The 26,006-nt window shown below is 34.2% G+C and overlaps 1 protein-coding gene across 2 annotated transcripts in view; it reads right to left on the bottom strand.

The window, feature by feature from the left end:
* UBR1 (ubiquitin protein ligase E3 component n-recognin 1) overlaps positions 1–26,006 on the bottom strand; it is a 68,050-nt gene that overhangs the window by 20,304 nt on the left and 21,740 nt on the right. For both annotated transcript variants that reach the window (XM_051622579.1, XM_051622578.1), the window contains exons 7-31: positions 25,104–25,166; positions 24,670–24,793; positions 23,368–23,475; positions 22,820–22,908; positions 22,141–22,239; positions 21,335–21,492; positions 20,618–20,717; positions 20,205–20,333; positions 19,021–19,201; positions 18,049–18,110; positions 17,742–17,852; positions 16,835–16,900; positions 16,561–16,662; positions 15,916–15,979; positions 15,364–15,488; positions 14,360–14,412; positions 13,259–13,361; positions 12,800–12,848; positions 10,731–10,885; positions 9,695–9,794; positions 8,376–8,485; positions 7,001–7,090; positions 5,210–5,397; positions 3,863–4,068; positions 720–813 (exon numbers count right to left, since the gene is read on the bottom strand). In XM_051622579.1, the coding sequence (XP_051478539.1) occupies positions 720–813; positions 3,863–4,068; positions 5,210–5,397; positions 7,001–7,090; positions 8,376–8,485; positions 9,695–9,794; positions 10,731–10,885; positions 12,800–12,848; positions 13,259–13,361; positions 14,360–14,412; positions 15,364–15,488; positions 15,916–15,979; positions 16,561–16,662; positions 16,835–16,900; positions 17,742–17,852; positions 18,049–18,110; positions 19,021–19,201; positions 20,205–20,333; positions 20,618–20,717; positions 21,335–21,492; positions 22,141–22,239; positions 22,820–22,908; positions 23,368–23,475; positions 24,670–24,793; positions 25,104–25,166 (2,729 nt within the window). The remainder of the gene's footprint in view (positions 1–719; positions 814–3,862; positions 4,069–5,209; positions 5,398–7,000; positions 7,091–8,375; positions 8,486–9,694; positions 9,795–10,730; positions 10,886–12,799; positions 12,849–13,258; positions 13,362–14,359; positions 14,413–15,363; positions 15,489–15,915; positions 15,980–16,560; positions 16,663–16,834; positions 16,901–17,741; positions 17,853–18,048; positions 18,111–19,020; positions 19,202–20,204; positions 20,334–20,617; positions 20,718–21,334; positions 21,493–22,140; positions 22,240–22,819; positions 22,909–23,367; positions 23,476–24,669; positions 24,794–25,103; positions 25,167–26,006) is intronic.

Genomic DNA, 26,006 nt, shown 5'->3' on the forward strand with positions numbered 1-26,006 from the left:
GAGAATTAGCTTTGCTCTCTGTAATCCTACAAATGTTGCTGCAACCAGGATGACTATATTTTGCATGTTAAGTAACTTGGGATTTTAATATTTCAGGTTGCATTCTAATCCAACACACCTGGTCTAAATTGTGATGTCCCCCAAACAACAGAAATGTAGTAAATTTTTTAAGCACTGTATCAATTCTTTCCTCTTACTTTTTAAGAGTTTGTTAACTGGTAGGGGAGGGATGGGGAAGAAATGCTGGTAGATTTAACCACTCGTGCTGTTCTAAATGACAGATCCTCACCTTAAGACTTACTGGAATAAGTCATCCTTTTAAGTCCTGACCTGGTGGTGACAGACTTTCAAAGAACTGTTTCTACAGGACACTCACCTGGAAGATTTCTACTGGTCCTGACTGGATTGCTCAAACTAAACCTACTAGATACAGTTTCTTACTCTTGATGAATTTTACCCTGTTGGTTTTATTTGCATAAATTAGTAGCCCCTTATAGATTCCTCTTTGGGTCACAGAAGGCACTAAAAACTTTTGATTATTATTTTCATCAGGTCAAAATTTCTCGTGCCATACTTCATAATTAGACAAGTAGAAATAGTTTTGACTCCTTAATTAAATATCCACTTAGTGTACTGTGTTTTCAGTGTGCACTGAGATGTTTTGGAAAACAGATTAAAAAAACCCTCAACATTAAAGGGCTGCAAAGGCTCATTCTTACTTCTGCCAGCAGGCTGCATGCATCACATGACCACAGCTTCCTGTGTGGGTCCCACAGGGTAAGTCAGGGTGCATGAAGAGAGGATCTAGTGTATCTAGAAAGACACAGCAGAAGGAAATCACTGAACAAAAACGTAACTTCCCATCGGTATGAACAGAAACGAACAATGACACACACAGCTTTCAGATTATATATTCCAACAGTTTGCACAGTCACATTAAAACCCCATTTGGTTAGTTCATCCAATACTCCAGCAAAGAAATCACAAGACAGAGCCCACTGAAACTAATGAAGGCAATAAATTGGTTTAAAAAATAAAGAAAATAGTCCTTGTCTATTGTAACAGCTCTGTTGTTGGATTCACTATCACTGAAGTTTTAAATATTTGTTAATGTATTTTTAAATGAAAGAATGAAATTACTAAAGGACAAGGAAAATTAAGCATTTCTCCAACTACTGTTATTTTCAAAACACTGCCATGAATAGCATTCTGAATAACAAACTCAAGTCTATCTTTTACTAATCTTGCCTAATTCTTAAAGCAAACATTATGAGAATGTAAATGATGTCTTTGTGCTGCATATGCACTCAAAGTGGGAATCCATTTTCCCCTTAAAGACATACAAATAATTCCCATCAGCAGTTTTCCAAACCTCATCTAGTGGGCTGTTCATGATTTTGAACAGCTGAAGCTGTTCTAAATCAAATGGAGACTAAAACAAGAAAGTGAGTGTTGGTAGAACACTGACTTTCCACTATCTGCACTTGTGCTGAGGGAACAAACATTTTTCCACTTACTTAGGTCTGCAAAGAAAAAAAGTTCTTAGAGGCCTACTTCTAGCTCATGAGCTGCAGAGGATCAAGCAGTAGCAAATAAGTGCTATAAAGAATATCCAGAAATGGCTTTAGGAACAGGAGCTTGATTATCTCCTTTTCCAACTACTTCAACAGCTCAACATGTCACTGCAGAAAGCTTACAAGTGTACCTGCTAACAAGAGCACAGGATTTAATTTGTACTTCAGAGTAATACAGAAGAAAGGGAGGAGAAAAAAGGATACAATAAGTACGTGGCCTAGATAAAAATTCTATACAGCTGGCTCAAAATTACCATTATTGGTAGTTCTCTTTTAAAAAGAAAAATAGATCAAACAGGATTCTGTAGAAGTCTGTCCTGAGTCTAGGACTACTCGGTATTTGCTAATGACCCAAAGGAGGAAACACAAAACAACTTACTAAACAAAACAACTTGCTAAAGCATGATAGAGAATAGAGCAATACCCTAGAAAAATAAGAAACAATGCTGAACTTTCCTTTGTTTTAGAATTCTATTTGATAGCATTTAACAGTCTACTTCTAAACTAAGGCAGGAATAATGAACTGCACAAACAGAATTTAAAGCTATCTGACAGGCAGTAGTGTAATTAAAAAAATAGGACATAAGGTTCCATTTGCTTTATGAACTGATCACAAATCAACAATACCCTGTTAGGAAAAAAAAGCATATTTGAAAGCAACTAGGAATTTAAAGTACAAGTTGTAACAACCTTGCCATGCAAAGGTAACAAACCAGAAAACACCTTGAGAGCACCTACAGACCTTCAATTTTATTGTCTTTTAGCACTGTATCCCTATTCCTTATATGTTTATTAGCTTGACTAAGCAGGATTTGAAAAAATTACTAACTGAGCTTTATAATAAAATATGGGGAGATACATAGAGAATGTATATTTGTTAATAAATACTTAACAGGTAACAGCTATTTAAGATTTTATCTGTCTTAAAATAAACCTAATTCAATGTACAGGGAAAAAAAATGTCACTTTTAACTTTTAATTGTTTAATATTCTAGACTGCTTGAATCAAACTAGTAATTTCATTATGAGTATACCCACCGTGGGCTGATTTCACCTAAACAATATTTGCCTAGGTTGTGTATCAAGCAGGACAGAGCCAAACATTCTAATAAACATGAGAATAAATTAGTTTACCTTTTCCTTACCCACAAAACCAGTTATCCTGGTCAAAGAATAAGAGTGTCTTATTAAGTTCCTTTCTTGATAAATCTATTTTTGATATTTCTTACTGCTTTATTGTCTGTCTGTATTTTTTAATTTTGTCTTATAAACTAGTAACTATCATGTAACATACTTCTAGGCATCCAGGCTGAACTGAATACTCAGATTTTTAGTACTTTCATTTCATTTCTAGTTTTTTGGAGTTGATTGGGGTTTTTTTTAGAAAAATACTTGTTTGACCTCCTTAGCCTTCTGAGATTTAAACTACCTTCTATGCATTTTAAGAAATAATTAAAGATTATACTGAAGAAAACAGTCCTGATGGTACTGCCAAGGTGAATAAACTGAAGTTATTTTGACATTGTTTCAACTTTTTTTATCCTATTCTGGACTGTATTTCTCTCTTTTTAAAATTAACAGCCATCAAGCATCTGATCTTGAATGATTCTTAATTTTCTTTTTCAAAAAGAGAGCAAAAATATCAGTGAATATATAAGTTTTCCCTTTCCCTTCTATTTATTTTATTTCCTCCCTCCCCTTCCTTTCCTTCCTCCCCCTTCTTCCCTTGTTGGTCTTTGCATTTCCTGCTACCAATAAGCCCTTATGAAACTTTAACTCTTGAGTTTGTATTATTCTCTTGTATTCATTTTTTCAGTCATCAGATGATATCATATAATCCTTGCTTGCACTTTTCTATTTTTTATGTTGCTGGTTTTATTACTTGCAAAAAAACCCAAACCCTCCTGAAGCTGCTATATTGGTCTCCTCTAACTAATGTTTGTGTATTTCCTCCATATTGGGATAGTTTGCTGATGTACCTGAATAACCAGGAATTGATAACATTCTTGGAGTTCTTCCACAGTGACCACTCCTACTAAAACTTGTAAGTTTTATAAAATATTCTGAGATTAAAGCATTTTCTGATTTGCGAGGGGCAAATAAAAATCTTCATACACTGCTCATTTTAAAGTTTTAAAGCATGGATTTTAGAACTATTTAACATTATTTGTTATTAAGCAGGGTAATCCATTTAGCAATCTGACTGAAAACAGAGTTTAATTTGGTTGAAAGGGTAGGAGCTCTAGGAACAGACCTGCTTACAGTCTACAAGAAGAAAAGTTGCATACCCCCTGAGAGTTCAAGAACTCTGCTCCTGTTCTGAGTTAAGGCAGTTGATTTCTGGACACAGGCAGATAATACCATGGCAGGACTTTCCAGCTTTACTTCCTGCTCCTCCTGACAAAGAATACAAGTCAAAACTTCTTTCTCAGCAACAGATGGACCTCGTTTGGGACCCAAAGCAATTCTGGAGCAATCAACTGCTGAAGACATGCTGTAAGACCATAAAGTGACAGATAAAAAAATAATCAGATGGATTTTTCTAAACAACTTCATTCTTCCTGGTATCTAAAAAATGTTACACACTGTTAATATTTCTGGTTTTATACCAAAGTGCTTTCAAAAACCACATTATAACCAAACAATAAAGAAACACCTCAATCCTCACTAAAAATGTAGTATTCTTCAAAAACAGAAAGTGGAAGCCAGCTAAAATAGAACAACACCACAATGAAATGGATTCAGACAGCAGGAAATTCAGGAAGCTGTATTCAGTGTAGATTGGATTAACTATATTTTAATCTTACAGACACATTGAATTTGTTTGCCATTCTTGAAGAAAACATACTGAAAATGAGTGCCACTATGTTGTGACACAATAAGCTTCCATACATTTGAAAAAACATCCCTTATTTCAGAGTTCAGCAGTGATTTCTAGAACACGATTTATTAAAGATCAGAACACAAAGAAGTGATCTGTACTTCTATTTTCCAGCAGATCTCTAATGTCCTAATCTTTTTTGTGCAACCCCAATTAGATCATAATTGTGAATTGTATTATGTATACTATATTGTTGAAGCATCTCTAGAGCAGGAGCAATCCATACTAACAAAATTATAAACCATCATAAACCAAAATCTTCAGTATGAAATTATATTTTAAAAACTAAGACAGAAGTATCAGCAACTTGATCTACAAGAAGCGTATTTTCTTCACTGAAACATAACCTTAAGGCACATTTGCTTTCAGATTATTTCCAAATTAAATACTTCAATTTTGATATAAGGTAGACAAGTCACCTCCAAAATTAGTGTTGTCAACTCAGCAGCTCTTTAATGACATTTTTCAAATGGTAAGAAATCTAAATATCCTAGATTTGAAGAAACAATTCATTTTCTTACTGTTTCTCTTATGCTGCTCTACAAAGCAAGTCCACTGTTCTTACACATATATGCTAGTTTATGTACAATCCTGTAACAGAAGATTACTCAACAGTAAGTAGAGATACAAGTCTGCTGACTGGGTTGACAAAATCTGCATCTTGACCATACTTCCAAAGTTTTCATTTCGATTAATGAACTTAGGTAGCAGGTAAACTCTTCCCACCAGAACTCCAGATATCTGATTTTCTTACCTTTCTTCCTCCATAATAGCATCTTCTTTACCATGTGCCTCCAGTGTGTTTTCATACAGTAGCTTATGGGTTTCAATGAAATTCTTCTGCAGTGCAGACATCTGGGCCATTATCTTCTGACGGTGCAGCCTGGCGGCTTCTGCCTTCCTCTTTCGCTCAGCTTTCTCTTTATCCTGAGTGCTCTGTGTCTTGCAATAGAAGAGAATAAAGAAATCTCAGGCAACAGAAAACATCAACAAATGAGAAGAATCCTTCCATAACTACATGCATTCTAACCACTGACATCAAAGTCCTTAACTGACAACACTTTAATGATGAAAAAAACGTTTTATCTGAAAAATTTCAAAGGAAAATCTTAAATGCTGAACTAGGTCAATTAATCTAGTCAGAAGAAAGATTTTGGTGGGTACACAAAAGGTCACTAGTACAATCCCTTGGCCAAAGACAGGATCAATAATCCATGATTAATTTTAATTAGGTGTTTGTTCTTAAGAAACTTCATTGATGTGAACATCACAAGCCTCCTCCATTTTTTTATTATTCTCCTCATAACCAAACCCCCACACTGAGAATTCAGTATCCTCCTTACAGGAATGAAGGAAAATTGCATTTTGAATTATCTATGGACAACAGCAAAAGTGTGCTCCTACATTTTTGTGACAGCATTTTATGCATCTGAGGATGGTATTTTCCCCTATTCTTCTTTATTGCAGACTGGAAAATTATTTTTCTTCCAGTACATCCTCATTGATCACATTTTCAAAACTTTAAACGAAGCATTTATATGCTTTGGAAATGCAGAATCCAAAGAGGTAGACTTAGTTAAAACATGCAGAACCTAATTCCTCTTGTTCAATTCCTTAAGGTATAAATTCAGGATTACACACATTGCTTCCTTTCACAACACCATTACTTTTTGAGGAAATAAAACAATAACAAATTGCTCCACAAGCAGCGGAACTGTAAAGTCTCACTTCTTGCTGACTTTTGTATTTTGTTGCCTTACCTTTCCAGATACTGTATGACACATTTCTCAAAAAAGAAACACAGCATATGCTGTGATAAACTGAGAGCTATGCATACAATGACTAGCCAAGAAATTGTTTGGCAGCAAGGTGCAGCTAACAGAATGTTGAGTGAGAGTAAGAGCAAACTGGTCTGTCTTTGCCCAGTGTCTAAGGGCAATCAGATTCTTCTTTTCTAATTGGCAGTTGAATAGAAAAGAACAAACAACAAACAACCCAAACCTCATGGGACTGCAGTGATCTATGAAATCTCCATTTCTGTGTCATTTGACTACTGGATTCAAAAGTTATTTTGAGGGAAGGGGGCAAAGACTGATACACAGACAGAATAATCACCTAAGCCTGATGTATTTATACAATCAAGGCAAAGCAGATTAACTTCTTGGTAGGTCATGTAAATTGCTAGACATCATTTTAAGTGGATTTGTATTTCTAATTATTGCACAATGACCACATAATAGGAAAGGTAGTCAAATCATGAAGATAAGAAATGGAGAGATGAATACAAATTACTTCTTAACCCTCCTCAGTTGTTTCACTTAACATGAAGTACAACCAAAACCACATTAGCTGCTGCTAATTCCACAAAGCATGCTTAGCATCAATTGAATTTATTAAAAATATTTATCTCGGAACCTAAAACCTATTTATAGGCACCATATTTTAAAAGTTATCACCTCAGGAAACAAATTTAGGCACCTGTTTGAAAAGAGCTGCTCACAACATTTAATATAAGCCTTCTGTTGAATTTTTTTATTATTATTACCTCATCAACTTTTGTAGCTTCTGAGCCTGAAGCAGGTGCTACTGTTGTCAAACTAGACTTTTCTCTCAATCTTTTCACTGTGTCAAACATCTAGGAATAGAGACATAGATGTTAAAAATGAAATACAACTTGTGTCTCATTACAATATATACAGAATTAAAGCTCTTGATATTTAGCTTATTTTCAGATTTTCAAATGGACAAAACCAGCTGCCATACTCCTAAATAACAAAAACATCCGAGATGGTATGTGCACTTCTGTAACACTTCTGTGTCTGTATCCTAAACCTGATAAGCACTGCTCAATATGAAGAAAAGTCTTCCGAATTTTCCAGTCTTCTAGCACTAATACTGTTAAGCAGCTAAAGCATCTGCCCATCAGAAGAATGGACAGAGACTGCTAGCATATTTCAAAAAGCTGAGATGTGGATCATCCCATGAAAACAGTCACTAAAATAATGCAAAAAACCTACACATCTGGAACAAAAAGCTTTCCAGTACCCACCCAAATAGTTAAGACTGAGCCTTCAATTCTCATTTACTATTTTTTCTAGCTATCTTTACTTTAATAAGCATCTTGAAGCTTTGATAATATTAAATATTCTATATTTATGATGTGTACCATTAAAATGTTATGCATACTTTTTAAAGTGCATTTTTACTTTTGCCCTTGGAATTTTAGAATAACAACTTCTCAAAAAAATCTTTCAAACTTGCCTCCCTAATGTACCAGCATAGTCAAATTTTAGTAGCTGAGGATAGTTTTGGAACCCTATTATGGATTCTTACCCTCTTTTCTAAGAGCACTGTCTTCTATGTTTGCCACCTAAAACAAGAAGCCCAAAATGGAACAGGACAGTAGTACTCCTGCTAAGCAGAAGAAGCAGCCTCCTACTTTAGAGAAGGTGTCACAGCTCGAGAAGTTTCTCCTGTCTCTTACTAGGTAATGTCAGGGAATTGGATGGAAAAATTCCACTGGTGAAATGTACAACATGGCCACTAGCCAGATCTGTATGACTCAAGCTTTAATACAAGCAGCCCCTGAAGTGTTTTCCCAATTAATAAACTTTTCCTTATCACTTGTTGTTATTTTGCAACAGGAACTTGAGGTATAAATTTTATGTATGGTGTTACTGGAATGAGTTATCTAAGAAAAAATTAACCCAATGCTTGAAAGTAGCAATAGCAAGTACAATGACTTGAAAACATTAACATAGTATTCAAGAAACCATCCTGTCTGGGGGGAAAAACGTTCTCAAGAAATCACTGCAGCTGTAAACACTGGGTTTTATGTGGAAATCATAACATGGTAACATCTCTCATGAAAGCTTTCTAAATTACTAAAATCACATCATACTTATCTCCTCCTTGTGTACCTGCAGAATCCAATTGACTGTGTCCTTCTGTGCCTCTAGCTGAGGAACTCTCTTTAATTTTTCCAGAAGCATTAACACATTCACAGCATTCATGGCTGAGCTTCCCATTCCTTTAAAAAGGAAAGAAAAATAGAAAATTGGGGGTTTTCAGGAAAAAAACCCAAACCCTCAACATTTTAATGTATTTACAACCATGGAAATGCCTTAAAACATTCCTAATTATATAACACATACATAAACACAACCTGTGCAGTTACGTTTGTTTTAATTTTATCTGTTCATGCCAGTTAAATGTAGTACAGTCTTTACACCCTGTAGATTAACAATTTTGCTACTTCCAACAGCAGAAACACAGACAATATAAAAATTGCCTTCCACCTCAAAGAGAAGCAGCAAAGCTCTTATAGCTTACAAAAGTTTTCTAGCAGCTCAGTGTATGCAAGTTTGTTTCTATGACAAGACCTCTTACAATTACAGTAATTATTTTTTCTTTCTCACATTTGGGTAACAGCTCATAATGTTCTAGGCCATTCTCTAACACCAGCATGCTTTAAAACTGAGACCATTCTCTTCAATTTCATTTCTTTTGCAGTACTTTCAGTTTGAAATCAATTTGCATCTTTTCAGAAGTGAGACAAATACATTACAAAAAATTATTTTTAAATCACCTCTCAATAAGAGCTTTCTTACAAAAACATTATTTTTGCATACCTTATTCATAAATGCTGCTTTGGCTTCTCTAGTTATGCAAAACTAAAGCTGCAAAGAATTCTCTTACATCTCAACTTAGTGTACTCCTATAGTTGACATGAAGCTTTTAAAACAGAAATACATTCAATGTGATGATAACACTTCTCTTGGCTCAACAATAAGAAAAAATTAAAAGAAAACAATGTTAAATGGGAGTTCTTCAAACTCGGTGACACCTCTTTACTCAACATTTTAAAATAACTAAATAGACTCAGTTCAGCACCCTTATGTATTTATTTCTGTATTTAAAAGATGTGTAGATGTGTAGTTTTGATTTCAATAATGTAAGGGAAGAATCATTTTCAGTTCTCTAACTCCAGTATTACTTTTCCGTTTCTTTCCCAGAAAGAAAAGCAACTCTCCTCTTCAACATAGCTGGTAGCTGGGAACAAAGGAAACTAGTCCTGGTTTATTGATTACTTAAAAATATATATTAAAGCAGATTTTAATTCTATAGGAAAAAGTAACTCTGACTGAAATAATTGAATACTTTCTTCTAGTTTATTTTTGTTTGTACAAAATCAAGTTAGCATAATTTACTCTGCCCTTTTAAAGAAAATGAAACATACGTGTTGCTTTGTGATAAAAATCAAAGGTTACTTCTTCTTCTGGGGACTTCTGTAATTGCTGTTTCTCTTCTAGTAACCCTAAAGAAAGGAGGTGTAGCACCTAAAAAAAAAAAGGCAAAAAATTGTAAATATTCACTGTTAGAAGTCTGGAAAACTGGCATATAAAACAAGGATGTTAAATATAGCTCTGCACTATATGCTGATTATATCCACGATAAAACACAGAAATGAGAAAAAAGTGGAGAAATCATATATAGAAAGTGCAATAACAATGCACAATGTAACTTTCCTGAATATTACTTGCACTAAAATTAACAAACTTGCACACACTTTACATTAGTAACATATGAATCTTGTAATTCTGCTGATACAAATCTATTAAACATTTGGTTAAATCCATAATCCAAAAATCAGCATGTAAAGGAAGGGAATTAAATCATCTATGCACCATAATTAATAAAATTGATTAATTGAACCAGCCCATAAATTCAGGTCCAAATCCTACAAATATCTTAAAAACACCAAAACAACAATGTCAGTAATTTTTTGAGGCATACAAAGCCACCCTGGTAAAATACAATGTTTGAATACTTAAAAAATTATATCATGTCATGACTGAGCCCCAAAGACAGTTACGTATTTGCAGCTTACATCATGATGCAATTCCAATTTTTTTTAAGATGATCAAAGTGTTACTTATTTGCACAAGAAGTTTCAAGAAAGAGATGAGGTAAGGAGAATTACATATTGAAACAGCTTTGGTGATAAAGTAACCGCCGTGTGTAAGCATAATAGAAAATGGAAGAATATTCCCAATTTGAAATTATTATGTTTCACATTTCTATTTTACAATGGAGATAAATTATTAGAAATTATTACTTTGTCAGTAAGACTGACAAAAACAGATTTGGGGACAAAAAGTGAATTCTTATCATTCAAATTTCATGTTTATCTTTATACATTTTGATCCTATCACAAGCAGTTGACATGGTGAGCACAGGAATGACTACAGGAAGGAGACCAAAGCTAGCAATACCATTTGGATCATAGCTTCAGTCCACAAGTGGGTTTCCAGTTCTACTGCTCTTTGAAGAACAGTCCTCAGTATGTGCATCATAACATCACAGTTCAGAATCCTCACCACGTTGCTGAATGCAGGACTGAAGTCTGGAGGAGGAGGTGGTGGCAATGCTAGAAGACAGATATGCAGCTATACTCACAAAATGGCATCTCGTCAAAGATTGCAGGCAAAAATTGGAGAGCACAAACATACTAATTCCAAACACAATAATTTGCCTAATTCAGCTTTTATCTTTCGCAAAACTACGTACTGTTAGTAAGTTCTTATATAAAACACATGCAAACTAAGTTAAAAATCAGCCACAGGTACTAACTTAAGAAGACTTAAACCAATGCAAATCTTTAATACTTTGCACTGCCTTATGATTTGTACCACTAATAAATAGTGTTTATTTTTTGCAGCAGATATAAAATTTTAAAGTAGTTAAACAAGAGTGAGCAGTGGAACTTCCAGACTGTAGTGTCTCACATTAATTAGGGTTCCAAGCCTAATATGGTTGGAGCTCTAAATTCTTCCTGTTTCTGGGGCATTCAGACAATTTCTAGTTATGTACACTTTCTGAGATAGTATTCAACCTGTGTGATGTTGTGTCTCACCCAGAAGCCACCTGGAATCTTGGCACCCACTAACAGCAGCTCAGTTAATGCTGCAACCTTTTCCTACTTGGAAACATTGATTTAAGTCTTCTTTTGGTACCTGGATTCCTATTTTCAGAAAACTTCTATAAATGCAGTGTCTCTGAAATCATTGATCTTTTGATGACTTAGTCTGAATTAATTATAAAAAGTTACTGACCAAAAGAACACAGACACATAAAAGCATACGCACAAAGTATTTGCTCAAAATGGGTAGCCTCAGGGCAACCTGAGTTTGTCTGATTACACGAATGTGAGTTTCTGACAATTACATCTAAATATTTGCGTTTTTTAAAAGTTCTACAAAATAAATGTCTCTGCTAACATTTTGAATTGCTAAAGTGAATGGGGGGGGGAGAGGATTGTGTGTGAATCAAGAAGGTGCTATTGAAAATCAGTCACCTGTATAAAATAAAGAGTGGAGAAAGAAACCACAAGTAATCCAAATATTTTTTTTCTCATTCTTTTCCATCTGTCATAATCTTCAGTTACTTACAACTGAAGCAAATGCATTTTTTCCAAAGATAATGTGATTTCCTATTTAGCTGTGTCCCTCTTAAATGACAATGCCAATTTATTTGTTTTCAGTTCCACAGTTTTTCAATTTAAAAGAACTCTAGGCATATAAAATTACTCAGAATAAATTCTAATCATGTTAGGTATGAAATGCTGTTGTATCCCTGACTGTGCACAAAAATCGAAACACACTTTAGAGTACAAAGTAAAGAAGGGTAATCTGAAAAGAGAAAAATAACTGTCTGCTGCAATTTACACAAGCAGGTGATAGCTGATTTTATTAAATTGTTCATTGTACTTATTCTTTCACCTTCCTCAACTCAATTAACGCTCGTTACTTTAATGGTAAAAGTAAACTCAAAAGTGAAACAGCATTCATGTCACAACAGAAATTGGGTTTTACTGTTATATATGTTTTCAGGTTCTAAAATATTGGTTTTTTATTTGTAAGATTTAAGTCTCAAACTACCTACAGAATAGGCAACCTTCTCTACAAGGTACTATTATCATTCAATATTGTGCTAGAGCAACTACTCATAAAAAATAAACTTTTGCCTCCTAGATAACCCACCATAAAAACTCTAAGTTGTTAATTTTGTCCATGGACACTTTGCCATGTTTATTTGTCTACATGTAAATTAAACTAAAAATTCCAAAACTCCTATCTTTATGTTAAAATAAAGTATTAAAAAAAAGTAAAAAGAGAGAAAATAAGTGTCAGGGGCTAAATTATTAGAATTACTACAAATCACAACAAATTTAATATGAACTCAACTATTTATGACTGAGTCACAAGACATCTTCCAAAGCTCATTTTGTAGGCACAACTACATATACTACTGAATTATATTTGTTGAATGACCAAATTTTTACCTTCATCTCTGTTTTCTTGTTTCCTTCTTTTCTTTTGTGTATGTTCAGCCTACAGAAAAAGTATTGTTGTATCAGCATCTCTACAGAAGTACACAATGAAAGAATGAGAAAACCTAAACTAGACATGTGGCAAGACATGTAATCAGTACTCGGTTATGTAAATAGAATCTTGTCTGAAAACTATTTCACAATATTGTATTTTGCATTTCAATTTGCAGTAGAGGCAAGAGTTAATATAGAAGACACCAGAGGGAAAATACTAATGCAAACCACACCACAGCAATTTGTATTAACAATCTTACCTTCATTAGAAGCTTAGTTTTGAAGTCAGTTGCAAATACTGTTCACTCAATCAGTTTCTTTAGATTCCATTAATTCCTTTGATTCAGCAAAATTCTTTAAACATTGATTAGTCCATACTACTTTTCAACCTCTGACAGTGAATCCTACATTGCTTACCTTGCTGTGCTGGGTCTTAGTATAGTGATAAAAGAACATATTGAATTCCTTCAAGCATTCATCTTTCAGCTCATAAACTCCATGGCCAGACACACCTGGTTTCCTTAAAGAGAAACATTTAATGCCATACAGATTAATAATGTATGTTCAACACATATTTGAATGCAAACAAACCAGTAACACAATTTTCTAAAGAAATGCTAGTAAGAAGTGGAGTAGTGATGGCTGCTTCATTAACTTACAAAGAGCAAAGAGTGAGTCATTACCAGTCTTTAATTTTCAAGACTGTTTACTGCTGTAAAACCTACCCAGAAGCAAAGTATCTCAAGTCTATGCCATCTACAGCACACTATATATCCTCTTACAGGTAAATTCTTTTTAACTTTATTATTTAGAATTTCAGACATCTGATGTTATATAAATTTCATTACTTTAACTAAGGTGCAAAACAAGTAATACAGCTACTTTCCAGACAGATTTTTTTGAATCTTCCATAGAATTCCCAAAGCAAAATTCCTAGGTAGACCTATAGTTGCCCTTGATTAAACATAAACAAGCAAGCCACATGAGATTTAAAATTAATTGCACTAAAATAATTACAAGACGTTTTTGTGATAAAAATAGCAGCTGTTTGAACTAGTTTTTCACAACTGCTACAACTGACTGTTCCATACTTGCACATATACATCTATATGTAAAAAATTCAGTCTCATCTGAAATTTACAGCACCTTAGAAACTAAACAACATCTAAATCAATGATGAACTAGTGATTTTCAAAGGTACATTGAGTTGCTAAGGTTCCTAATACTCTTTGAATTACAATGACCTTTTGAAGATTTTTCCCACTAGGACCTGAGATTACTAAACTCCTGAGACTCACCAAACTGAATCTGAAGAAAGAAGGGGGCAAAAGGAGAGAAGCAGCAGCTTCAGATACTCCATACATTTTTCCTTCCTATGCATATTTGAAAGTGTATATATTTCAAGACAGCAAAATATTAGGTGAAAAGAGACTGTGCAGTGCATCTTGTTTAAGCCATATAATCTAAGAGATCTTATTTCACACTCAAGCTACTTACAAAACAATATTAAGAACTTACTTAAATGTAGCCACTTTATCAATTACATTCTCCAAGCCAGTTTCATTGTTCTCCTGGTAAAAAATTTAGTTTGGGATAAATATATAATGATTCAAGTATCTTCAGTATTATGCTAGGTGTAACAAAAATAGACACACAGATTTAAATCAATTCCCTAACTCATGAATTCATATATTTTGCCCACTGTTTTTCAGAAAGATATTCAGATAAGAAAGATATTCAGAAAAAAGATATTCATAATTTACAAGTTACAAAGAAGTACCAGAGATAGATAATACTTTCATTCAATCATGTAAAATTTTATTAATAACAGAGCTGATCTCCAGAAACAGAGCAGTGCCTTAGCCAACACTAATGGAAGGAAAAATAGAATTTTAATCTCTTACTGGTTTCTGACAATATTCCAAGCTATTTAATTTAAAATAAAACTGAGGCTTTTTTTGCATTGATTGCCCACCCTGAAGACTTGCACAGGCTACAAAATCTAACCCACATCCCTCTCCTTTGCTTGAATTTTCAACAGTTTAAATAGAACGGCAGGAAAATCTGTGATTTCAAATAGACTTGTACAATAATCGACTTCCAACGGATCTGCACAGATTTAAGTGATCAAAATTACAGGATAAAATTTATTGATGGTACACAGGGCAGAATGGAATCCAGCTGCATGGTCCTAAAAGGCCAAAAGAGAAATAATTTTAAAACTTTTCTCTTTGAATTTAGAACCACAGCTGACTACTCAAAACAATTCCACCTCTTCATCAATAAACACAGTGCCCACACAAGCCTTTTCAGATTAGACCATACTTGACTCCATGACATTTACCTTTACATCAGTAAGGTGTGTAAGCTCCTTTGTCATGTTATTTTGTAATTCTGAAATCAAGATTAGACCTTTATATCAGAAATCAAATACTTCCATATAAAGATATGGAAGATAAAGAAGGACATATAACATGAAAAAGTGAATTAAGGAAAAAAAAACCCAAATAAACCAGACTCACGTTTTCAGGCAAGGACTTGGTAATTGCACTGTGAGCCATTGGTTCAATACATAACAGATGGATGATTTCTCTCATGGTAACATCTTCTTTTGTCACATTACTCACTCCAGGTACATATCTTTCCCCTACCAGAGTAAATCAAAAGGAGAAGAATGGCAAATGTGACAGTTATAAAGCAATTTTCAATTTTGCACAGAGGTAAGGCTATTGCTGGGATACTTCATAGTATTTGTTTGCATTGACCAGGAACTTCTTCCAAGTGTCTGAGAGAAAAAATGGTTTTCAGCCTGGCTTCCTAACCAAATAGGCTGAGATGGAGATTCAATCCATATTCTACTTCAATAGTCAATTGTGAAGTTATCTAACAGCTTTTTTCACTATGCAACTCCCACTGCTTCTGGTTGACAAATACTTGCATTACTGAACCATCTCTTTCAAGCAGGCATTCTCCAGGACCCTCCCCACACCATCTATGTTAAAGAAACTCATCAAGCCTGTTTCATCAAACTGTAATAATCCCTCATTAATACAACAGAGAGAAATGAAACTTACCCACAACATAGATGAGAATCTGTAGCATCTCTTCTATTAACACATTATATTGCTTGATCAAATCCTGCAAGAATAAGGGAAACCAGTTTTTAAAAAACAAGCAGGAATATGTGTCAAATGACCCGGAGCTCAGCCTTCAGACCCACTACTTGGCTGAAGCACCACAGCGTAAGAGGAAACTCCAACCTAAAAAGCTGGAAAAAATGCCTGCAGTTGTAGAGGAGACACTATTCTGCAACTGAAGAAAACAAAATAAGAAACAACAGCTAAAACGTATCCCGAATTAAGGGTTATATGAAAGTTCAAGCCTCAAGAAGCAGCACAACAATTCTAGAAACTTCCAGTCAAAATAAGAATATGTAATACAGCCTAAGAGACATCAACGTTTTAGAGAAGTCATTTATGTGGATTGTGGTAGATGCCCTATGAAATAAAGGTCAAAGAGGACAAAACCCACTTATTAATTTTGAGTAAGCCTCTACCAATTCCAAACACTAAATCATTTTTCTAACAACTATGTCTTGTGTTGACTGATTTTTAGTGTGGTTCATAAAAATGCCGTTTTAAACAGTAGTTAGTTTTCTGTATTAATGCTCCATAAACTCAAAGCAAACAAATTAATCAGCAGAAATACTTGCCACTTACCTGATCTTTGGTGGGCTTGATCTTTCTGAATGCATCAGCAAGCTCATATCTCTGTAGTATCAGCAGGAGGAACTGGTTTGGATCCATAAGAGAGGCACCTATCTATCAAAAAACCCAAACTAATATGAACATCAGTTACTATTACAGTTTCTCATTAATTATGAAAAATACTCTTTTACCAATGTATTTTTTAAATCATACAAATTCAATTGAAATTAAAAAAATTCCATAAAATTTTTATTAATCAGGCAAACAATGACTCAGAACATTATACCTGGAGCATGATTATGTCTTTATCATACATTTCTTCTCTGCATTTAACATCTTGATAATAGAATACCTGAGAAATAGGAAAACAAAATTTAAGTTGAGAAGTTATGTAATGCACTATCAAATGTGCACCAGCTGACATCTGAGGCTTTTTTAAACCGCACAGCTTCTTTCTTTAGGAAGGCCATGTTTTTTTCACCTATCCAGAGAAAGTCTATGCCCTACTTCTTCTTACGGAATTCTAACAGCTGCTACTGATTAAAGTCAAAATAACCTTCTTCTCCTAACACACTTCACAGAGAGAATTTTACAAGGGGCTACCAGTATTTACTTTTATTTCACCAAAGGATCATGTGAAAGATAAACATAAAAATTCTGCCATCAAAGAAAAAAAAAATATTTAAATAATAAACAAAAAAGAACGAAGCCAAAGCAGGCAAAATACAAAATCTTGAGGGTAGACTCCTTCTATATTTACTCTAGTAACAAAAAAGCCTGTATTATAAAATGTTGGTTATGTCCAGTTATGTGGCACTCAAAAGTTTAGTATGAGATTAAAATGGTTTAACTTTTGCATATAATTATCTCCATATACTAATAGATTCTTCTAACATTTTATGTTACAAGCAACAGTGTCAACAGTACTTAAGTAGTGATTTATAAGATCTGAAAGTACTTTTGTACCATGTCAGAGAGTCAGAAACAGTCATCATGAGATGAAAATACTTGTACAATATGGTAAGTCATTGATGAAGCTGGAATAAAACCAAGTTAGAAACTTTTCTATTGAAGTGTAGGAGTGACCCCATGACCTCTTTCTGCACTGGATGAAACCCCCACTGGCATCATTACTGAGAAACACTTGCATCCACCATTAGGACCAACTCACTCACGCATGTTGTAGGGAGTACCTGGCTTATCAGAGAGAGCCCATTCCTTCTCCACATCTCCGCAGCAACCTGAGCAACCAAGACAAGACATCGCAAAGGATATTCCACTAGCAGCTCTACTTGAAATTCTTCCTAGAATTTAAAAAAAAAGAATAAAAATAAATTCAAAAAAGAAAGCAAGAGTAAGTTTGTCAGTGATTTTCACAGTGTAAAGACACACTGACAGCTGCAAAATAACTTGTGTGTGTCACGGAAGTCACAGGATATAATTTTAGGTGTTGAGTATAAAACACAAGAAGCATTTGGAAAAAAAAAAGAAAAATCTTACAGGAGAAACAAACTCATGCAATCTTGAGATGGCTCCAGTCTTGCTTAATCGTACATGAAGACCTACAAAACCAACATGAAAAAATTAGAAAATAAATCAGTATCAGTAAATTTTCTTCTCCAGCACATTCTAAATGTTAGATAAACCATCTACAAATTGAATTACAGAAAAAAAAAAGTTTATTTAGGAAAGACTTGTTCCTTTCTTTTTTCAAAAAGATAGATCTATTACATTGTCACAATTCTTACCAGTCTTACAATCCATTATTTTATTAATAAATCCATTAATTTAATGAAGTCATTAGAACAATTTAAATGGAGATGATAAATAGCACTGGCAAAATTTTAATTTCACATTTGAGTCATCTACCAGTAATAACTGAATTTCATCACTACACGGCTTAACAGATGATATCTTGGTATCAAACTAAAGAATCTACAGCTAAGTCATAGCGTATGATTTAGTTTGTAATCTAGAGAAAGCGGCAATCACCCACTGGTGTGGTCCTTTGTATTCAGACTGGAAATCTATGCTGGCATGCTCCAAACATACATCTTTTAGGAAGAGCATTACAACAGTCCTAAGATATATGCTGCTGGACAATAAATTAAAGATACAGTAATAATGAACATTCATTTAGATAAAACCGGTAGAAATAGATACAGGACCACATATATTAAATTGTCCAGGAAAAAAAAACAAAGGTCTCATTAAAAAATTAAATTTTCCTTCTCGCCTAACTTTCTTATCCTCTTTCCTGTTTAAAAAATGTCCTTCAATCTCCATGGCATGTTTTTTTGAGAAAAACGTTTCCTCTGTGGGACATCAGGGGAACAGGGTTGTCCAATCAATAGAATGTCAGAAAGTCAGAGAGCAACTGATCTGCGAAGCATTTAATATAATGGCTTTCTAAAGTAAAGAAAGAGACAGATTATAATTTAAATAGCAATCAAAACAGAACACACGACCTACCAGCAAGAGTCCTAGACAGAGGTAAATGTATGCTGACAGGATCTGCAGACACTCTGTAGGGTCTGCTCTCCAGAGTGTGGCCACACAAGTGAAAAACTGTCTTCTCCCGTGAGCGGCCATTTGTGCTGCACCTCATCACAGCTTTATGACATTCGCTATAGGCCTTGAGCAACAGCTCTTCCTAGAATTTAAAATAAATGCTTAGCTTTCTATTTTGAAATTGTACATATGCACTAAAATTCCTCACTTGTTTTTTCTGATGGCATAAACAGTTACTAAAAATCTACAATATTACCATTCTTTTTCTCAATACTGAGACTCACAGAATCACAGAATAGTACAGGTTGGAAGGGACTTCTGGAGATCAAGTCCAACCCTCCTGCCAGAGCAGGATCACCTAGGGCAGGTCACACAGAAACACATCCAGACAGGTCTTTAAAGTCTCCAGAGAAGGAGACTCCAGAACCCCCCTGGGCAGCCTGTTCCAGGGCTCAAGTATTGGAAGAAGTACTGGTCTGGAGCAGTGCAGCATCTACTAAAGCTAACTGAGAACACGCTTCTGTTCAAAAAAGCTGCTCTGGCAAATGCTCTAAAATCTATGTGCTTATTTAAGCTGCAATATTTTAATATTTTGCACAGTTTGCACCCCAAACTGAATCAAGAAGCTCCTGCACTGCTGCAGCTGTTCCTTTCTCTCTCTACTGAAAAAAACCCACAAAAAACCAGAACAGAACCCCACTTCAAAATACCTTTAAGGTAACAAATAGTATAATTTCGTCGCTTCCCCCAGCACAGGGATGAACTTCAGCACTGATTAAGACTCCTTACAGTGTAATTAACCAATTAGCACAAAAAGTTTCTGTGGTCCACTTTTGCAATTAAGCCACATGCTTCAAAACCTTAAAACAGTGATACCATGAACCTAATTTTCAAAATCTTGAATTATGAGAAGTATTTTTCTCTTTATGATTTGCCTGACACCCTGTGCAGCTTTGTCAGCTAGAAGATTGTATCTTTCTGAGATCCCTTTTCTCTTTGTCACATCACAGACTAATTCTTCCAATTTTTGTGGAGATGTGTATTGAACAAGAGTGAACTTTTTAAAAAAGCTGCTATTTAAAAGGCACTCAAAAATATTCACAAAAGGCATGCTTGTAAGAATCCCAGACTATTTATATACTTACATCACAGGCACACCACTCCTGGAACATCAAAAGAATGTTCTTGAGCTGCATCTGTATAGCAATAGCTGCTTCCCAGTCAGGGTCTACCTCAATGTGCTGGCCAATCTGTCTTTTTATCTCCTCCATTCCCTGAAACGGAGATGCCACAAAATACTAAAGGCTAAATCAATGATCACAGGCTTAAAACAGCACAAAATCCCATAAGCAAATGGTAAAATATAGGTTGTTCAGATACACATAGCTAAAATTGACAAAGGTTACTTCTATAAAGTAAACATTACTTTTCCACCCACCCAAGACATGGACTGAAGAATGTACCACAATATTGCTATGGACAAAAAGATGATTAAACAGAAGTGCTGTAATATCTCTATAGCAGCATATTAGAAAGAAATTATGTAAATGTGTTGTACCTGCATGCAAGTTAGAATCCTTAGGAAAGAAACAAATCCTTCTAAAAACCGCTCCCTCAGACGATCTGTCCATAACGTAGGCTTGCTGACTAAGACATACCTGTCCCCAAAGAAAACATTACAGTCTTTTGCTCAGACTTCTCTTCTGCTTATCCTAAAGTGTTCTTTGTATTAAAATAATCAACTGCATCATGACATCACACTCCCCTCCCACTTCAAACTATTTTAAAAATTTTCACCAAACACTGGAGTCACCTGGTGCGAATCCATCACTCGAAACAAGCAGGTTTTGGATACTGAGGTATTTGGGGAAGTTTGCATCTACATTATTCAGTTTATTAGAGTAATTTGGGAGCTGTAAGAGTAGAAACTGCAATGCAGATGAGGATTATACAGCTTTTCCATGATGGTAATGATTAGAAGCCACATTTCCCATACTGCCTTATATTAGATATATTTAATTTATTAAAACAATTGCCACATGGAATGATATAATTGGAAGTCATTAAAAAAATGTCTGTATAGTATATAATTTTGATAGTTGAAAATTTTAAGTTTTCACTGAAAAATAAAACATTAAAGTTCAACGTGTTTTTTGAGAAGTTTGGGGTTGGGTTTGTTTTTAAAGGAGTTTTATAATTAGATTCCTGAATTGAAACATCTCATCCTACTGCTGATTTTCAAAGAACTGCTCTTGCTTCTCAGCTTTACACTTACCTGAGGTCAAATATTACTGCATATACCCGGTTCAGTTTGTCTTGACTGTAACCTTGGAAGTTGAATTTGTCATTTTTGTCTAGGTACTCTGGAAGCACTTCTAGAAGCGTCTCTGTAATGGTGGTGATAACATTTTGCTCTTCAATAAGATGTCGGGCCTGCAAGAATAAAATTAAAACATTTTCTTCCTCTCTCTTTTTTTGCTGAAGAGAACTGTCAAGATAATTCTTCCTTTGACTCCAGTAATTTTGATTTGAAATTACTTAAAGCATTTGTAAAGTGTCCAAGGCACAAAAGCTCCTTCATAAACACAATTTCTATTGACTTATCCTGTTTGTTCACTCTGACAGCTTCAAAGTAATGGACATGTGATTTCTTCTAGAAAGATCATGCAGAAGGATTTTTACATTAGTATTTCAGGCAAGAAACATATAACCTTTAAAACCTACATGTATATTTCCTCCCAAAGTATTCAACTTATTTCACTCACATGAAAAAACATTTAACCATTTTTTGCCCTCTGCCCCCAAATCTTAAATATTACTTAAGAAGGTAAATGTGCACAGTAAATGAACACAAAGTTCAGAGAGCAATGCTGCATAAAAATTCTACTTATTTGCACTCCCTCTGTCTTCGGTAATGAATTTTCACATAAACTCAAGCACTTGCCTTAACAATATTGGCCTTAACAGACCTCAAAATCATTCGTTTTAAACTCAGCAATGCTTAACAACTCTCTGACAACTGGTACTGCTAGCAATTCTCAAATTCACTTGACATTTCTAGTGGAGACAGGCTGTACATACCAGAGTAGGTACAGTGAACATCTGAACTGAGAGTGCTGTCACAGAGAGAACTCTGTCATGATCATCACTGATGTACTCTTTTTGCAATGTCTTGTAATACTAGGAAAAGAGAATATTGGGGAAATAAATAAAACAAGTGTTAATTTAAATGTTTATTTTTTTATTTAGAAGAATTACATCTCAATGTCCTTTCTAACAGAAGCAGTTCAAACAACAAAATTGACACAATGTTGTCAATGCACCACAGCAATTAAATATGTGCCTCACTGCTTTAATATGGAAGATAAGCACAAATTTAACTGTGCTGCTAAACGGTAATACAAGTATTTTTTCACCTAAAATCAATCTTTTCCACAAAAAGAAATTACACATCTCAAGAAAGTATTAATAGAAACATTAACTTATTATAAAACAAGTCTTCCTCCTGCAGCAAACTGAGTGGAGTTATTCAACAGCTGTCTATAAAGGATGTGTACAATAAGTAATATAAGTTTTTATTTGCTTTGATTCAGTCCAGAGAAAACCATTAAATGCCAGTTACCTTTATCTAGATTAAAAAGCATAATCCAAAAAAAAAAAATTATTTGAAAATTGTTTATATTGAAACAATTATTCAGGTTTGGGGGAAACTGTATGAAGTTAGTAAAAATTCACAGCATAAAAGCAAATAATCATTTACCTTTACAAATTCCACAGCAAAAAGTTTTTTGTATTCCATTTCCATGAAAAAACTACTGAAGATAAGCTCATGAAGAACCTTCCTTGCCCCTGTAAAGAGCGAATACAATGCACATCAATTTACAGTACCAAGATACAGCTTTTTGTGGAAAAGAGGAACAGATTATTCAATTATAATTGTGTATGATTAAAAGCCTTGAAATTCTACAAAGTGTATGAACTTTGGGGTTTTTTTTATTTTTAATATTTATTGGTATGTATTTAAAAGACAGAGTAGGCATTAAATCACTCATATTCAGGCTGTATCTTGTGAAAAGATTCTTCAAAACATAGAAAGCAATAAAAATTCATTAGACAAATACATATCCAAAATATTAATTATATGTAAAAATAAAAGCTGTGAAATAAAGGCTGTATAAAAAAATGTAATTTAGAAACTATACAGAAATGTAATTCCACCTGCAGAGCATGCACTTACTTCTACACACTTGTTTTACATATGAAAAATGAATTTGCTTATCCACTGTATAGCAGCATGGGCACACAAACCTTTATGAAGTTTTGCATCCCATAGCATCAATTTGCTTATGAAGCAGGGCTTTTCAGATCCAGCTTCTTCTTTGAGACATATCTGACAGAAGATCTGGCGAAAGTCACCTATAGGGATAAAATTATTCATTTGTTCAAGAATGCTTTGATAATTAAATGATATGACCCAACAAAACGAGAATTACAAAATTCTGTTCTTAAAGACACTTCAGTATGAATTATTTTTAACAATGCTTTTCCCTCAGTGAACATACTCCCACATACTCTTCCCTTATTAATTTCTGTTATTCTTACCTACTTTATTAATAAATCCAGTGATGCAGAAGAGCATTTACAATGAAAATAATTTAGACAGCTTTGCAAAGCAGATCTGTAAGAAGAGTTCACTATGGTAGCACAGAAATGCACAGGCCAGGCAAGCCAGCTTATGCTTGGGCCTTCCAAGTCAGTCTTTTGTAAAATTTTAGAACATTGTATTTTCTTGCATGTATCAGTATATACAGTACCTGCTGAAGCAGTTTTGGGCATCAACATATCAGAGTCAATCATGGGTTACTAAGATTCAGAAACAAGCTCTTATATCACTAATTTCAAAAGAAAAGTGGAGTATCATTAATTAAATTCCTGACAACCTGGAAATAAATACTAGTGAATGCTTCTTGGGCTGTGTTCTACCACTTGAAGCAAAACCAAGAAAAGAACAGGAACCACCAGAACGTTTCAGCAGAGCAGAGAACATCAGGCTCTTAAAGCATCTATGCATATAATTCAGAAGAAGAATCCTGTGCTTGAAGACTCTCTTAAAACACATTAAAGTATCAGCTAACCTTTAACAATTTCCTAACCCAAAATGCTACATCCAAACTGAGATACTCCTTTTCAGTTTTTGCTTATATCATCAGCTAAATGTAAAAAAGGTAAAACTGAAAATTACAGGAAGAAAAATGATCTAGGAAGAAAAATGTGGATAAACTTCCCCTAGAAACCTTGAAACCACACAGTACAAAATTGTACTGATTAAAAGAACTGTCTGAGGAACTCAGACTATCAATGAAACAAATACAAAGCTGAAAAGAACAGAGAGCTAAAACTTGTGAGGAACAGAAAAGTACTGCCATTCACAACCATACTGATGGATAACAACACCTATAATACTGTATTATCTGTTTACTAATTGGGAGGAATGTGGAAGTATTTTAATAAGAAAATATCATATAGAACACTGCTAAAGACATTCTTTGAGAAAATCAGTCATTCAAATACTGATATGGCATGATGGTAACAAAAATTTGTTTTGCTTACTTGAATAGCTCATGAGTTTGTTCAGCCAAGAACCCAGGCGCAAGGCAAACTTTTGGTGAGCCATAACATCAGCATGGAGAACCTCCACGTGAAGTGGTCGCTGAGAAACATTTTCAGAATGCCTCTAGAAATCAGGCAAGTATTAGTACACATAAAATAAGAGAGCGTGAGTTTTCATGTCTTTACCACCCATTACCTCTCCCAAGGAAAAAATAAATAAATAAATAAATAAATCAGTGTGATATTTACTTCTGAAGATACCTATCTATCTGTAACAAATGTGGTGGGGTAAATTCAGTTTCAAAAAGTTCACAGACAGGTTATAAAAGCATGGAAGTTGGAAGTTAAAGACTGTACAGCAGACAAATAAGTCTTCAGTATTAATAATTATGAAGTTGATTTTTTTAAATGAGAATAATATTTTAGGAAGTTACCTTGATTTCTTCTTTTGCTTCCTGACAAGAGGCATAATGTCCTGCCTTAACAGCTCTACGACCCTGTTCAAATAAAATACCGAGCATAAGACCAAAACGAAAATGTCACAAGATTGATCCTTGCAATGTTTTTATACATAAAAAAACCACAGGGACCAATATTACTCATGGTGCTTTTAGACATCTAGAAGAAAATAAAAAATACCATAATTCTCTTTTGAAAAAAAGCTATTGTGATTAAATTAAAAACAGAACAACAACACAAAGTCTGGGTATCTTAATATTATTAGATAAGGAAAATTCCCATACACATTAAAACAGATCAGAGGGATTAAGTATACTCATCCTGAATTGCTTTTCTGCAATCTTTCCTACCATTTCTTACTTCTGTGTATGAAACAGTGTGGGTCTGATAGCTCTTTCAATAAAGCAAAGAACTGCACCAGCTTAGCCCTCATATTCCACTGAAAGGAAATGAGAAGCATGAGCTTCCAAAACAAGGTCTCCATACAGAAGAATTTCACACAAGAAGAGGGGAAGTAGCTGTATGTTGCGGAAATGTTTTAATTAAAACAGTTTAACCTAGTTCTGTGTTATTGCAGGTGCTCTGTAAAACAGAGTCTGATCAAATTTTGATCTAAAATTTAGGTTTGAAACAATAGGAACCTTCATAATAGAAACCTTCAAAAGTTACTCTATGTTGGTTGCAATTAAGATAATTCAAACACTGATCATGCTGCTTTTTTCTTTTTCCCAGTGGAAAAAAACCCACTTCATTTCTAGTGTGAGGTTTTTACATATGACATTAGTTTGAAAAACAAAGTAGTAAAATTGTCAGGTTTGCTCTCTTTCTTTCATGGATTCCTTCTGGATTCATTTGCTTTATTAAAAGTTTTTAAATCT

This window comes from Apus apus, chromosome 5 (assembly GCF_020740795.1).
Source record: "Apus apus isolate bApuApu2 chromosome 5, bApuApu2.pri.cur, whole genome shotgun sequence".
Lineage (NCBI taxonomy): Eukaryota > Metazoa > Chordata > Aves > Apodiformes > Apodidae > Apus > Apus apus.